Source organism: Amblyomma americanum, chromosome 7 (genome assembly GCF_052857255.1).
Source record: "Amblyomma americanum isolate KBUSLIRL-KWMA chromosome 7, ASM5285725v1, whole genome shotgun sequence".
Lineage (NCBI taxonomy): Eukaryota > Metazoa > Arthropoda > Arachnida > Ixodida > Ixodidae > Amblyomma > Amblyomma americanum.
Window position 1 is genome coordinate 166,261,010 of NC_135503.1, and position 15,731 is coordinate 166,276,740.

The following is a 15,731-nucleotide window of genomic DNA, read 5'->3' on the forward strand; positions in this document are numbered from 1 at the left end:
CGCAGCACCAGCTCGCGACAGCTTACCATCCACAAACCAACGGGCTTACGGAACGGTTCAACCACACGCTCACCTGCATGTTAGCAATGTACGTCTCACCAGACCACCGAGATTGGGACGCTGCCTTGCCTTATGTGACTTTTGCGTATAACTCTTCACGGTATGACACAACCGGCTATTCCCGTTTCTACCTTTTGTTTGGTCGGCACCCCATCTTGCCTTTGGACACACTCGTGCCGTCTTCTTCAGTCGCCACCACTGCTTACGCTGAGGACGCCATCGCCCAGGCCTCGCTGGTGTGCCAAATAGCCCGTAGTCGGCTCCGTGCCTCACAAGCTTCCCAGAAGTCCACCTACGACCGCCATCACCGGGCGGTCGAATATGAACCCGGATCACTCGTCCTTCTCTGGACGCCGTCACGCAGCATTGGTCTCTCCGAGAAGCTCCTTTCTCACTACCGGGGCCATTACCGTGTGGTGCGCCATGTCACCGACGTGAACTATGAAATTGCACCCCTTGCGTGCTCACCATCGTCCTCCGGCCCCTCCACCAACGTCATCCATGTCTGCCGCCTAAAACCTTATCACGACGTTCATACGTCGCCACTCTAACGCCAAGACGGCGTCTCATCAGCAGGGAGTCCCGAAGCGGGAAGACGACGACGAGACTGAGCGAGTGAATGGGTGGACGAAGACACAACGAAGTTCTGACTGTGTTCTGAGTGCTGCTCGAAGCTGTTCCTTAGCTGGTGTACATAGCTGTAAATATATTCTTGCCCGCAACAATATATAGATCCTGCACTAAGCGACATCTTTCTCGCCTCTAAAGACAACCTGTTAAAACAGCTTAGAAGACACAAATGTTATACAAGCCTTTAGATTTGTTGATGATTTTTATAGTGCTTTTCATAGTGGGTAACCTGCATTGTCGCTTTGTGTATTTTTCATCCTCTTCACTCAGGTTGATTGTTAGGTTCCTTACTTTTTTTTAATCATTTTCTTGACATGGAGTTTCCGGGGACATGCTGACTGAGTGCTCTCTGGTTAATAGGCCCTTCTGCAACGTAACATTTGATCAATGTGGTTTAGATTTTAATCAGGTCTTGTGTGAATGACAGCGATATTTATGAGCCTAGGTTCATCCCTTATATAGTGTTTGCTTTTCGGCCTTGAATAAACGGTTGGAAGTCTGCACCTGTGTTGTCGTTTTTGTTCCTCATTCTCCTGTTGTGTCTCATTCGCGCAATATTAACCTTTTTTTCTTATCTGATTCTGTGAGATCAGAGTAAATTCGGAAAAAAAGTTCTAATTTTGCAGTTAATCAGTGGTGTGCTAGTGTTTTCCTACCAAGATTCTCTTTAACTAATGTAATACAGCTAAAATATAGCAGTTTTTCCGTGTCTCACATGACATATAACCACACTTTGACGTCACAGCCATCTTTCAGTTATTGAAACTGAAATTGAAAGATAGAGACAGAAAAATTCGATTACAAATTATTTAGCGGTTCCAGCTGAACATCACATGGTGATTCATGCTTAACAGTGTCTTCCACATCAATGTGAAAAAGACAAGATGCCACCAAAATGAGGTGTTTACACTCCTTTAAGGACAACGCAGCGAGCCATGGAAAGAAAAATGATAGGTGCACCGTTAAGACACTGGAAGCGGGCAGAGTGGGTGAGGGAACAAACACGTGTTAATGACATCCTAGTCGAAATCAAGAGGAAGAAATGCGCTTGGACAGGGCATATACTGCGAAAGCAAGATAACCACTGTTGCTTAATTTAAGGATTACGGAGTGGATTTCAAGAGAAGGCAAGTGTAGCAGGGGGCGGCAGAGGGGTAGGTGGGAGGATGAGATTAAAAAGATTGCAGGCATACCGTGGGCGCAGTTGAAAAAGGACAGGGTTATTTGGAGAGACATGGGAAAGACCTTTGCCCTGCAGTGGGCGTAGTCAGGCTAATGATGATGAAACTAAGTTGCATGATGCTGATGTGACATAAAAGGATGAGACTTACCACAGGCCAGTCACTCACTCGGTCTTCCGCTAGTTCCACCAGGTCATAGCCAGCACAGAAGCTGCCTCCTGCACCAGATACACGACCTCATGAATACAGCCCAGAAATGCAGGCACCACAAGATACTCAGGACTACTCTCTCAACACACGGGAAGAGAATGATCAAGCGAGATTTACACAGGGGGCGTATAAAGTGATGCCTGTACTAAGGTCAAGTTAACAGAGCTATTAATAAGCATATCATAGACTAGCGACACTTATCTTCCGTCGTGGTCCAGCCAATTAGAGTTCAGGAGCAATATTTTCAGCAGAGAAAGCACTGTTTCGGCACAGCTTTGCATCAGGAAAAGCACTATTTGGCAGGAACTTTGTTTCCAGCTGGAAGGTCACAATTTCTGGTTCCATAATCAAGCTTAAGAGGCGGCTTTTCAGGCTTTTACACAACATTCATCTGAGAGCGTAAACTTTCTGTGGACTTCTTTTAAAAGCAAGCTATCATCACTGATTGAGAAACAAACATCTTCAGTAAAACCTGGTGCTGGGTTAGTTGGTTAAACATTTCTTTGAAACAGGTTAGCGCTAAAAAAGACCAACACATGGCAAGAGAACGATGACAGGACAAAGTTGAGCACTAAGACGTCCAAGAGGAGAGCATACAAAAAGATGGGCCCACTGAACTAGAAATATACTTTAGTAAAACTTGGTGCTGGGCTATTTGGTTAAAATTTCTTTGAAACCGGTTAGCGCTAAAAAAGACTGTCACTCATCTGTGTCGTGTCGTCGTTCTCTCACCTTGTGTTCGTCTTTTTTGGCACTAACCTGTTTCAAACAAACACATCTCAGATAAACCCTGGATGACTTAAATGCAAGACACAGCAAAGGACCCGAGCATATCAAAAATACAAAAACAATCCTTCAGGCAAACTTAAGCACCGTCTAGAAGAGCCACATACAGCCTATATGAAGCTATTGCTACTGCCAAAGATTTCTCCGGACTTGATGAATCTACTGGAACTAATCCCAAGACATTTTGGAGCTACCTGAGAAAGACACGCAAGGAGAGGACAGGTATTCTTCATGGCGGAATCAACATATCTGAAAATACTGTCTTAATAATTACTTTAAAGCAGTATTTCTAGCAGATGAATACTTTTCCCAGCACAACTTCCAGTGTGCAAAATGTAATGCCTTCAATAATTATCACACTTTATAGTATCTGTCTAAACTCCATTAATGAAACCAAAGCAGCTGATGAAGCTCTCCTAGGATGCCCAAATCCTGTTCTTTCAGTGTATCTCAATACTTACATATAATTTTTTGCAAAACACTTGGAATGCGGCCTGTAGCTAAAGATTGGAAAAAAACCTATGTCATACAAGTTTCTAAAAGCAGATCCAAATCCTATGTAAACAACTATAGGCCAATATCATTATGTTGTAAAGTGTTTCAGCGCACACTGTACAGCAGTATAATTAGGCACTTAGAACAAAGCAGCTTTTTCTTTCCCAACCAGCATGGTTTCCACAAAGGCATGTCCTGCACCACTCAACTAGTTGAACTGTTTCATGAGCTTGCGGATACTGCTGAAAAAAGACTGCGTACCGATGCAATTTTTCTAGATTATCGCAAGGCGTTTGATTCCATCTTATTAAAACATAAAATGAGAGCTCTTTACTCTGATAACAAAGTGATGAAAGTAGCTGAGCGACAGAATAGAATATGTGGTAACTGGAGCTGAAAACTGTAGTTTTGTTCAAGTCACTTCGGAAGTGCTACAAGGCTCGGTGCTGGGGCTACTACTCTTCCTGATCTATATAAATCAGATCGCTTCAAACATTTCCTCACGAATAAGAACATCGACTGCATTGTTTACAGACCAATCCGTAACCAACATGATGCAGGTGGCCTCCAGCAGGACATGTACAGCTTAGCCTCCTGGTGCCAAACCTGGCAACTTGGCCTGAATACCAATGAATGTTACCAGGCAACATTTACTAAGTCTAAGATTCCCAATGAATCTACCTATAAACTTTACCAATATCAGTTTACCGATATCCCTCAAGAGAAAAGTGCACAACAGCTGTATCTTACGGGTACTCACCTATGGGGCAAAAACATGGAGGCTAACAAAAAGGGTTCAGCTTATGTTAAAAGCAGTGAGCCATGGAAAGAAAAGTGATAGGTGTAACGTTAAGAGACCAGAAGTGGGCAGAGTGGGTGAGGGAACAAACGTGGGTTATGACATCCTAGTTGAAATAAAGAGGAAGAAATAGGCAAGAAATGCGAAAGCAAGATACTGCTGGTCCCTAAAGGTAACAGAGTGCATTCCAAAAGAAGGCAAGCGTTAACGGGGGGTGGCAGAAAGTTAGCTGGGCAGACGAGATTAGGAAGTTTGCAGGGATACAGAGCCTTTGCCCTGCAGTGGGCGTAATGAGGCTGATGATGATGTCGGGTGAGTTGGTTGGTAATCATTCTCAGAAAAGTAGCACTGGCGGATGACCGAAAAGGAAAAGAAGTGCATGCCAAAACAAGGAGAAGAGTTGTGTCCACTCCTCGTTCGTTGTACGCCAGTGTTGCTTTTCTAGGAATTTTTCCAAGGGTTCTTCAATGCCGGACAGTGCATGGAACAATGCGGGCCGCCATAGGACCAAATTAATATTTCATTTCATTTCATTTATTTACCGTCAGGGCCGTTAGGCGTTACAGAGGGGAGTGGGAATAACATACAAGTACAAAAAACAAAACAGCAGCTAAAAATTTTGAATATAGTTACAGCACACACTGGTTTAATGTCAATAACAGTATTAGCAAAAGGCAGCATTACACAAAACAAACCACAAAAGAAAACAGCAGCTAATAAAATAAAACATGGATATAGACAGAGACTTACATAAAATTAGTAACAGCATTACGAAAGGCAACAGTATCAGTAATTTCAGCAATATCGTGGGGAAGGTGATTCCAGCTGACACAAGTTCTGGATATGAATGAATCGTGAAAACATCTCGTGCGACAAGGAGGAATCCAAACTTTTTGGCGGTGATCAATGCGTGCTGAAATATACGATGGTCTTTTTAGCCTCTCTTTAAGATAAGGATTATGATAAATTTTGTGAAAAGTACATAATGAAGCTATTGACCTGCGATGGGAAAGAAGCGGGAGGGAAAGGTTAGCTTTCATGGCAGTTACACTACTAGTATGATGATAGTTGGAAAGTATGAAACGACAACCCCGGTTTTGAACTGATTCTAAGTCAGAAATGAGAGATTCGACCCCAGGGTTCCACACCAATGAAGCATATTCCAATTTAGAGCAGACCAAAGTTTTGTAAAGTAGTAGTTTTAATGAACTTGGTGCACATGAAAAATTTCTGCGAAGGTATCCAAGGATGCGGTTAGCGGTATTTATAATGTAGTCAACATGAGGTTTCCAAGACCGGTCAGAAGAGACATGAACACCCAGATATTTATAAGACGACACAGTTTCAAGAGCGATGCCATTAATGCAGTAGGTAGAGTGTGTAGTAGAAAGACGAGAAATTGGCAAATGCTTGCATTTAGTAATGTTTAGCTTCATATTCCACAGGTTACACCAATCCAGTACCTTGTTAATATCTGACTGAAGAACAGATGCATCATTATCGTCATTAATTTCGCGGTAAATAACACAGTCATCGGCAAAAAGACAAACGGAAGACGATATAGTAGTTGGTAAGTCGTTTATGTAAATGAGAAAGAGGAGGGGCCCAAGAACGGACCCCTGAGGCACACCAGAGCCAACAGGCGAGGAATCTGAATTGACGTTATTTGCTGTTACGAACAGACTTCGGTTTGAAAGAAAACAGTACAACCATGCAAGTAATGTGGAATCGATGTTAAGGCTGTTTAGTTTAAGAAAAAGAAGCTCATGTGAAACCTTATCAAATGCTTTAGAAAAATCCATAAATATATATATCAGCATGGGATCCGCGATCTAGAATGCAATGCAAGTCATTTGTGAAGCATATGAGTTGCGTTTCGCATGAAAATGATTTACGGAAGCCGTGTTGGGCATTACTGAAAAAGCAATTGGATTCTAAAAAGGTAGCAAGATGAGAGTAGATGACATGTTCCATGATTTTACATGGAATGCTGGTGAGCGACACAGGGCGAAAGTTATCAGGGCAATGTTTATCGCCAGACTTGTGCAGCGGAATCACCCTCCCAACCTTCCAGTCATTGGGAATACAGCCTGTTTCCAGAGACTGTTCAAACAGTTTGGTAAGGATCATTGAACTGTACATCTTTGTATTAACCAGAAATTTCGAATTAATGTTATTGACGCCACAGGAGGAAGAAATTTTAAGGTTTTCAATTATTCTCAGGATGCCAGTTGTGTCAAAAAGAATTGGATCCATGGGAAAAGCGTCCAAGACCGGACATTCCTGATTGGTAAGGCAAACATTGCCAGAAAAAGCAGCAACAAAAACACTATTAAGAACAGTAGCGCATTCATTAGGTGAATATGCAACGCCGCCAGAAGATGTAAGTAGTATTGACGAACTATCTTTCTGGTTCACAGTGTTCCAAAACTGTCTAGGGTTATTAATCAGCAGAGCAGGCAAAGTACTGTTAAAGAAGGAGTCCTTAGCATTTTTCAGAGCTAATTTGTACTCAGCGGGCGCAGAAAGGTAACCGTCCCATCGTTGTTGCGAATTCGATGATTTGGCCGAGCGAAACAAACGCCTTTTCTTATTGGATAGCCTTTTTAAAATGCCATTAAACCATGGTGATTGTCTATTACACCGCAAAAGTCTTAGTGGCACAAATGTATTAGTGAGACGTTCAACAGTGTCCCTAAACAATTCCCAGTTAGTGTGGACAGAACGCTGTGAAAATTCTGGTTGTCAAGGCCTTTATTTGAAGCACAGGTCGGTTGGTCTTGGTTGTCCGGCGACACGACGGGCACACTCACAGGCGTTGTTCGAAAAACCCAGCTGCACTTCGTCTGCTTCTTCGTTGTCCCGCTTGAACTCGTCCGCTTCTTCGCTGCGCTGCGCCTGTCGGTCCCATTACAATTACTCTCCCTCCGAAAAAGGAGCCATCCTGGCGACTTACGGAGAGGAGAGGATGGGCGGGTCATAGTAAGGCTTGAGGCGCTCAACGTGCACAGTTTCGCGCCCCCGGCGACGGTGGTCCGAAGAGGGAACGAGCGGCTCAACGATATAAGTCACCGGAGAAGTTTGGTGGACAACCCGGTAAGGTCCGTGAAAACGAGACAGTAGTTTCGTGGCGAGGCCGGGAGTGGAGGAAGGCACCCAGAGCCAAACGAGGGCGCCAGATGGGTATGACGCTGGAGGGTCCGGGGAATCCCGACGGTGCTTCTGATGCCATTGTTGCTGTGTGGTGAAAGAGCGGGCAAGTTGCCGGCATTCTTCGGCATACAGGTGAGCTTCGGAGAGTAAGGTGGTCTCGGAAGGGTCAGGGTGATAAGGAAGGATGGTGTCCATGGTGGACGTAGGCTCCCGGCCATATAAGAGGAAGAAAGGAGAAAACCCCGCTGTTGTCTGAGTAGCTGTGTTATACGCGTACGTGACGAACGGGAGCACTTGATCCCAGTTGGAGTGGGCGGTGTCAACGTACATGGCGAGCATGTCACTCAGAGTGCGGTTGAACCGCTCAGTCATGCCGTTGGTCTGGGGGTGATAGGCACTGGTGTAGCGATGAACAATTTGGCATTGCTTGAGCAGGGCCTCGACGGCGTCCGAGAGAAAAACACGGCCGCGGTCACTTAGAAGTTCTTTCGGGGCGCCGTGGCGAAGAACAAGACTGTGTAGAATGAAGTGAGCGACATCGTTTGCGGTAGCAGATTTGAGAGCAAACGTTTCGACGTAACGGGTGAGATGGTCAACGGCAACGATGATCCACCGATTATTAGCCGAAGTAGTTGGAAGCGGGCCATAAAGATCAATGCCGACGCGGTCAAAGGGACGGCCAGGGCAAGGTAACGGCTGCAAAGGAGCGGCGGCGGGGTGGGGAGGTTTCTTGCGTCGTTGGCAGGCGGTGCACGACCGAATGTACTGACGTATGTAGCGGTACATACCTCGCCAGTAGAATCGCTGACGAAGGCGAGCATATGTTTTCAGTACACCGGCGTGGCCGCATTGTGGAGCGGAGTGAAAAGAGGCACAGATTGTAGCACGGAGGTGTCGAGGGATGACCAACAGCCACTTCCGGCCGTCGGGGAGGTAATTACGGCGGTATAAGAGGCCATCACGAACGGCGAAGTGGTGGGCTTGGCGTCGAAGGGTCCGGGTCGAAGGATGCGGCGAGGGAGTGTTCAGGAAGTTTAGCAGCGAGGTGATCCAAGGATCCTTCAATTGTTCGGAGTGCATATCAGGGATGTTGAACGAAGAGAAATCGTAGGCACAGACGAGGGCAGAGGTTGACTCGCATGGGAGTGGTGAACGAGAAAGGGCGTCGGCGTCCGAGTGCTTGCGGCCGGAGCGATAAATGACGTGTATATCAAACTCCTGGAGACGTAAAGCCCAGCGGGCGAGTCGGCCAGAAGGATCTTTGAGGGAGGATAGCCAGCATAGGGCGTGGTGGTCTGTGACGACATAGAAGGGCCGGCCGTAAATGTAAGGGCGGAACTTGGCAATTGCCCAAATGATGGCGAGACATTCTTTTTCTGTAACAGAATAGTTTGATTCCGCCTTGGTGAGGGCGCGGCTGGCATAAGCGACGACGTATTCCGGATACCCAGGCTTTCGCTGGGCAAGAACTGCGCCCAAGCCCACACCGCTCGCGTCAGTGTGAACTTCTGTCGGACAGGTGGGATCAAAATGGCGAAGGATGGGGGGAGAGACCAGCAGGCGGCGTAAAGTTCTGAACGCGGTATCGCAGGCGGGGGACCAAGACGAAAGGTTCGGGCTGCCGGCAAGAAGCTGCGTTAAAGGGGCGATGATACTGGCGAAATTTCGGATGAAGCGGCGAAAATATGAGCATAAGCCTATAAAACTGCGAAGTTCTTTTAAGGTGGTTGGTTTGGGGAAGTCAGCGACGGCGCGAAGTTTGGCAGGGTCAGGAAGAACGCCGTCTTTGGAGATGACATGGCCTAATATTGTGAGCTGCGTTGCACCGAAGTAACATTTTTTCAAGTTTAGTTGGAGGCCGGCGTCAGTAAGGCTAATGAGTACGCGCTGAAGGCGGTGCAGATGGGAAGGAAAATCTTTGGAAAAAACGACAATGTCATCTAAGTAACACAGACAAGTTTCCCATTTGAGGCCACTGAGAATAGTGTCCATCATCCTTTCGAATGTGGCTGGAGCATTGCAGAGGCCGAATGGCATCACATTGAACTCATACAAGCCATCTGGGGTGACGAAAGCGGTTTTCGGCCTGTCGTTCGCCGCCATCGGGACCTGCCAGTAGCCGGAGCGTAAGTCGAGGGATGAAAAATACTCCGCTCCCTGCAAGCAATCCAGTGCGTCGTCGATTCGGGGTAGGGGATAAACATCCTTGCGTGTGATCTTGTTGAGACGGCGGTAGTCCACACAGAACCTGATGGAGCCATCTTTTTTCGTCACCAAGACAACAGGAGAGGCCCAAGGGCTGTGAGAAGGCTGTATTATGCCGCGCCGAAGCATGTCGTCAACATTGTCACGGATGACGCGGCGCTCGCTCGGCGAGACTCGGTACGGTCGCTGACGCAAGGGAGCGTGGGTACCAGTGTCAATTGTGTGAGAGACGGCCAATGCGCGCCCCAAGGAGGGCTGGGAAAGGTCGAAAGAGTTGCGGAAGCGGCAGAGAAGTTCCAAGAGTTGGTCACGGTAAGCGGACGGAAGGTCGGGAGCGATGTTACGACGAAAGACGTCGATGGAAATCGGATCGGGCGCTGTCGCACAACAGGCTAAGGCAGTAACTGGGGAGCAGGCACGGGTATCGGAGAACTCGGAAGCAAGAGCAGGGTCCAGTTCTTCAATAGAGCCGAGGCATTCGCCGCGAAGAACAAACGACGGGTAAGAAAATGGGTTGGTGACATAGATGGCGCAGTGGCCATCGGAAATCGAGACAACGGCGAATGGAATGAGGAGGCGCTGATGGCGAGTGGGTGCTGCGGTAGGTGTGAAAAGAACAGGGCCGCTGAGGAAAGAGTCGGAGCGGAGCGGAACGAGGGCTGAAGAGGAGGGAGGTATGTCGGTGTCGGCAGCTACAAGAAGCTTAGCGGAGCGCACAGGTAGGTCACACAACGAAACATCACACAGGGGAGAAAGCTCAAGTTCCGCACGGGCACAATCAATCACTGCACGGTGGGTCGAGAGGTACGCCAGGGGTTCGTAGGGTTTCGGCGGGGTCGACGAACCGGGACCTGCGGCGGGGGTATAGACGGCGGTGGAGCATAAAAGGCCGGGCTGCTAGGGTAGGCGGCAGAGGTGGGCGAGCGCCGTGTACCGGTGACTGCTTCAGCATAGGTGAGCGGCGCTGCCACAGGAGGAGGTGGGGGACTGGATGGCAGAACTGCAGCGACCTGCTCCTGAATAACACGACGGATAGTGGGCGTGAGAGATGGCGCCAGGTCGTGCGGAGGGCAGACGGGGTCGGGAATGTGATGCAGCAGAGAAAGCTGGCGAGCGATCTCTTCGCGGATGAAGTCTTTAACCTGCTGCATGAACAGGGACTGCTCAGCAGACGAGCCACCAAGGGCCAAGCCAGCAAGACCCCCTGCAGGCGCGCCGGACTGCCGCGTAGATGCGCGTTGCTTGCGGAGTTCGTCGAAGCTTTGGCACAGCTGGATGACGGTAGCGACGGAGGTGGGGTTCTTCGCCAGCAGCATCTGGAAAGCGTCATCGGCTATGCCTTTAAGTATGTGGTTGACTTTATCCCCTTCGGACATGGAGGGGTTGACACGCTTGCACAGGTCAACGATGTCCTCGATGTAGCTTGTGAACGTCTCGGAAGGGAGCTGAGATCGAACACGAAGACGTTGCTCGGCGCGAAGCTTCCGGACGGTGGGGCGGCCGAAAACGTCGGCGAAGCTTGTTTTAAAGGACGACCAGGTGGGAAGGTCGGCCTCATGGTTGCGAAACCATAGGTTGGCAACGTCCGTTAGATAGAATAGGACGTTGCTAAGTTTCACGGAATCGTCCCACCGATTGTAAGTGCTGATGCGCTCATAGGAGGCCAGCCAATCGTCGACGTCTTGGTCATCGGTGCCACTAAATGGTGAAGGGTCACGCTGGCGCTGCACCCCGTGACAGAGTACGGTGGCAGGGAGGGGCTGCGATGGTTCACTCGGACCTTCCGGCATGGTGGCGGAGACGAGGAGCGTTCCACTTCGAAGTTCCAGGATGAGGACCGGGACGGACAACCGAGGCACCTCCACCAAGTGTCAAGGCCTTTATTTGAAGCACAGGTCGGTTGGTCTTGGTTGTCCGGCGACACGACGGGCACACTCACAGGCGTTGTTCGAAAAACCCAGCTGCACTTCGTCTGCTTCTTCGTTGTCCCGCTTGAACTCGTCCGCTTCTTCGCTGCGCTGCGCCTGTCGGTCCCATTACATGGTAAATAACTGTTTAAGAAAAGAGCCAATTCCCGATTAATGGCATCATAGTCCGCCCGTTTGTAATCTCCAATAGGCTTGAAGATGCTCCGGCGATTAGGAATTTTAATTTTTACATCGAAATGAAGCAAGGAGTGATCACTAAGACCAGGTAAGTAGGAGATTGAAGGGATAAGATCCGGCGCGTTGGTTAACACAAGGTCTAATATATTGGAAGATGATGGCGTGACACGAGTTGGTTTAGTAACTAGCTGCGAAAGGTTGAAATCCAAACAGGTTCGCAAAAAGTTATTGCATTCGGTAGAAAAGGGGCGAGGATACGGCGATGTATTAGTCCACACGATGCTGGGATAATTGAAGTCACCAGCAAGAAGGATTACCGCACCCGGATAACGTACTGAGATCATGTTAAGAGCATCATGCAAATCTTCAACGAAAGTTGCACACGAAGACGGGGAACGGTAGCATATGCCCAGAATCAGTTTCCTGAAATGAACACGGAGTTCAACCCAAAACAACTCCAAGGTGTTAGAAAGACTTATCAGTGAAGACGCAATATTTTCGGCGATGGCTATTAAAACACCTCCTCCACTTCTGTGACCTCTATCAGAACGATAAACATTGTAGCGCTTCTTGCAATCGAACAGTTCCTTGCTCTCTATCTTGCAGTTCCTTGCCTCGAAAATGGGCAGCCTTCCACCCATGCTAACTGCGGTCTTCTAACGATGCTATCTTTAGCAGCACAGACGACAGCACTGCAACTTGTCGAATGTGAGGACCTCTCTACCTGCCTCTAATTTTCTCACTGCACATACATCCCAACAATCGCAAGAAAATGGGTGAACATCCCAGAAACGAGCTAACTAAATGCATTAAACCAAGATGAAATTTAACATGGCTGCTCCAACACCACGGGCTCACCACTACAAACACGCTGTTTGTTTTGAAAAACCAAACATTTAGACTTGCCTGCTTTTGAAACATTCCTCTAGCTACTCAGAAAAGCTGGCAGCTCACAATAAGAGCATGAAGTAGTCTAGATTTTCCCAAGTCAGAAAAATTTGGTGCCTTGTCGAGTGACTGCAGTCTGACTTTGGCTTTGGTCAGATAACAAGGACATGCTAGGAGCGAGTTTTATTCTTTTTTTTTTTCGGAAAAAAATGTGGAGGCCAATTTTCGGGAGAAAGTAGAGCATGTTAGTACAACTGGGAGCGCCAGTCGCAATTGGGACATCTTGGTCAGGACAGTTGGCCTTCCCGAAAGAGAAAACCTGTGATTCTTGATTCCACTCATTGCGGTGGCTTCGGCTGTTGATCTCAAGGTTGATTCTCACATTTTTGTGGAGGCTACATGCCGATACCAACCTTATTGATTGATTACCTTTGCCATGGAGCACGGCTACGTCAACGCTGTCGTCGCGATCAAGCTCCCTCAGTGCCTCCAACAGGCAGCGTGTAGCCGCTGCATTGAGACTGTTGCGCTTCTCAGGCCGGTTGAGCCCCACCAGGAGGATGCGCCCCCGTTTGTCACACACCACCGGCGAACAGCCTGCACCTTGCGACAAGGCACGACATTGTCCAAGTGCACTTTTCACACATGCGCAGACCAGACAGTGAAAACTTGTTGCACTTATTACTGAAAGGAAGAGCAATAACTCAACACTGCTAACAGGAAGGTGCCCAATGCATGGCCAGATTTCACTTGAACAGTCACTGTGTTATCAGATGGGTTGCATGACATGTAGTCTGTGAGAATGACTGCAGTGCACCCAGTTTTTTTCTGCAAAGCTTAGACTCCAAGGTGCTCAGTTCTGCAGAGGTTTAGCTATAAATACTGCAGAAAATTTTCACCAGCATTTTCTCTACGAATGCATGCGCCCATTTTTATGTATCCCGATGCTTGCTAGAAGCTATGATCACAGAAGCCAAGAGTTAAATCTCGTCTGGTCGGGGACAATTAAATCAAACTTAAAAAAGGACACCGACCAAAAAGAAAAGCAACATTTAAAAAAAAAGTCATTTCGGCTCCCATACGGGATCCTTGTTCACAATGAGATGAATAAGGCAGCGCATCGGGATTAAATACGCCTGAAAAGAGGGCACAGGGAGTGTGCCTATACAAGGGTTAGATTTCCACTGTAGCGGTTGAGGGTGCGATTAGTCGGTTGAATGAATAATGATTAGAGGTGAAGACAACGGAACAGATTCTTTTTCAGTTGCCAGCACATGTGCCCTACCCTAGTCGATTTCGTGGCCGGTTAATACCACGTGTTTGGCAATAGCATAAGAGCTCACTTTAAGTTTGTTAACATCGTTATAATGTTCTTTTAAGCGCCTTTTAAAATCCCCGGTCTCACTGATGTAGACACTGTCACAGTTGACCCGTCCTGTCGTCAGTGTTTTTTCTTCTCGTGTCCCCGTCTGTTACCACGCTGGTCATTTCAAATCATGTCCCACCAACTCGCTCAATCAGCAATTTTGATTCCCTGTTGAGGTGGTCCAAGTAAAAATACAAATGCGGCTAATTACATAAAAAATGTGATTGCAATTAAGGCCAGCGACTTTTATCTGAGCCTTTTTTGTTTTAAGCGAGAAAGAAAATTTGAAGTTGAACACTATCACCACTGGCAAATGTTGTCCCGTAATGCCACTGCACTGTGTGGCATGTCTTGTGCTCTGCTTTCCAACTAGAGCTGCAGAATCAAGTTCCTGCTAAGGTGAAGAATCGAGTCCAATATTAGTATGCACTGTCGGTCTTGTCCTGCAGGGGTTCAGTAACACAACTGAACGAAGGTGCCATGTTCGTGCGTTTGTGTAGGACCGAGTTTTTTTTTACCTCTATAACTACTGCTTGCAGACTGATTAATCAAAATCCCCTGGGCTCACACGGGATATGCACTCACTGCAGACGTGGTTGCCAAATGGCGGTCCCCCAAGAAAGCCACGCGTCAAGAGAATGTCAACCTGGAAAAGACCAAGCAGCAACAGTGCAGCAAGGGTGCCCGCCCCACTAATGTTGCCTTCCCTCTCCTAGGCCAGCCCTATTTTAATGAAGAATTCTACTGTTACAACTTTTCGATGGTCAAAAGAGTATCCAAGAAAGAACGGACACAATCGAGGCAAAGCGTAAAAACGTGAAGAATCAGCTGCAATAGTAAAGGAGGTGGGTTGAGGATCACTGATATAGAAAGTACAATTAAAACACTGGAAAGAAAGCTAGTTGATATCAAAGACAGAAGAAGGAGAAATAACCTAATTGTATTTGGCATTCCTGAGCGCACGGATGAAACATCTTCGTCACTTATGGAAGATGTGGTTGATGAATTGTTCCGAAATAAACTCGGCGTACAGGCATCTTCTGTGGAAAGAAAGGATACACAAACTGAGCAAAAGGAAACCAAGGAAGCCGAGGCCAGTAATTCTTAAACTTATTTATCGCCGAGAAAAATTGAACATTCTTCAAAACTGCTACAAGATAGAAAAAGAAAGAATACAGCTGTTGGTGATGACTTCTCGGCAGCCAAGTGAGAAAATGCTTATGGCAAAATACGGCTGATATTAGAAGGCGGGGAGGAAAGGTCAAGTTGATGCACGACAAAGTTAGAATTGACATAAAAAAAATGTTTCCCTGGGACAGCACCCAAATGAAGACAATGCCTATTGTTGAACCTTCACTCGCGTCTGAAAAGACACCATGACCCGAGCCTCCAGTTAAAAGTACATTTCATTGTCTCAGTGTAAATGCGCACAGGATAATTAACAAGACAACAGTTCTAGAAAGTATTGTTATGGTCCATAGCCCGCACATAATAGTTATTACAGAAACTTGGTTGCATCAAGATATAAGCGATGCCGAAATTACCCCAGCAGGTTACGGAATTTACCGTAACGACAGATTCCTGAGGTGGTGGAGTAGCCATACTTCTTAAAGAGTGCTTGAGTGTGTCCAGACTACCTGACCCTATTGGAATGGAGTGCGTTGATGCCAAGGTTGTCATCTTCTCATTGGTGGTTTTTATCACCCTCCGAACTCTAGCCCTACATTTTTTGATAACCTGAATGAATTTCTATGCCAACATAGGAACCAATCCTGTAGCATTTTGTTGACAGGGGATTTTAAAGTACCGGATGTTGATTGGGCTATTGAGTTCCCAAAAGTGCGCTCTCATAC

General features: G+C 47.2%; 1 protein-coding gene across 14 annotated transcripts in view; it reads right to left on the minus strand.

Moving 5' to 3' along the window:
• Positions 1 to 15,731, minus strand: part of LOC144096750 (putative enoyl-CoA hydratase) — a 141,702-nt gene that overhangs the window by 91,762 nt on the left and 34,209 nt on the right. For 10 of the 14 annotated variants that reach the window (XM_077629612.1, XM_077629603.1, XM_077629613.1 and 7 more), the window contains 2 exons: positions 12,942 to 13,115; positions 2,022 to 2,089 (listed from right to left, as the gene is read on the minus strand). In XM_077629612.1, coding sequence (XP_077485738.1) covers positions 2,022 to 2,089; positions 12,942 to 13,115 — 242 coding nt within the window. The remainder of the gene's footprint in view (positions 1 to 2,021; positions 2,090 to 12,941; positions 13,116 to 15,731) is intronic. The other 4 variants (XM_077629605.1, XM_077629610.1, XM_077629614.1 and 1 more) reach the window with 2 other exon arrangements.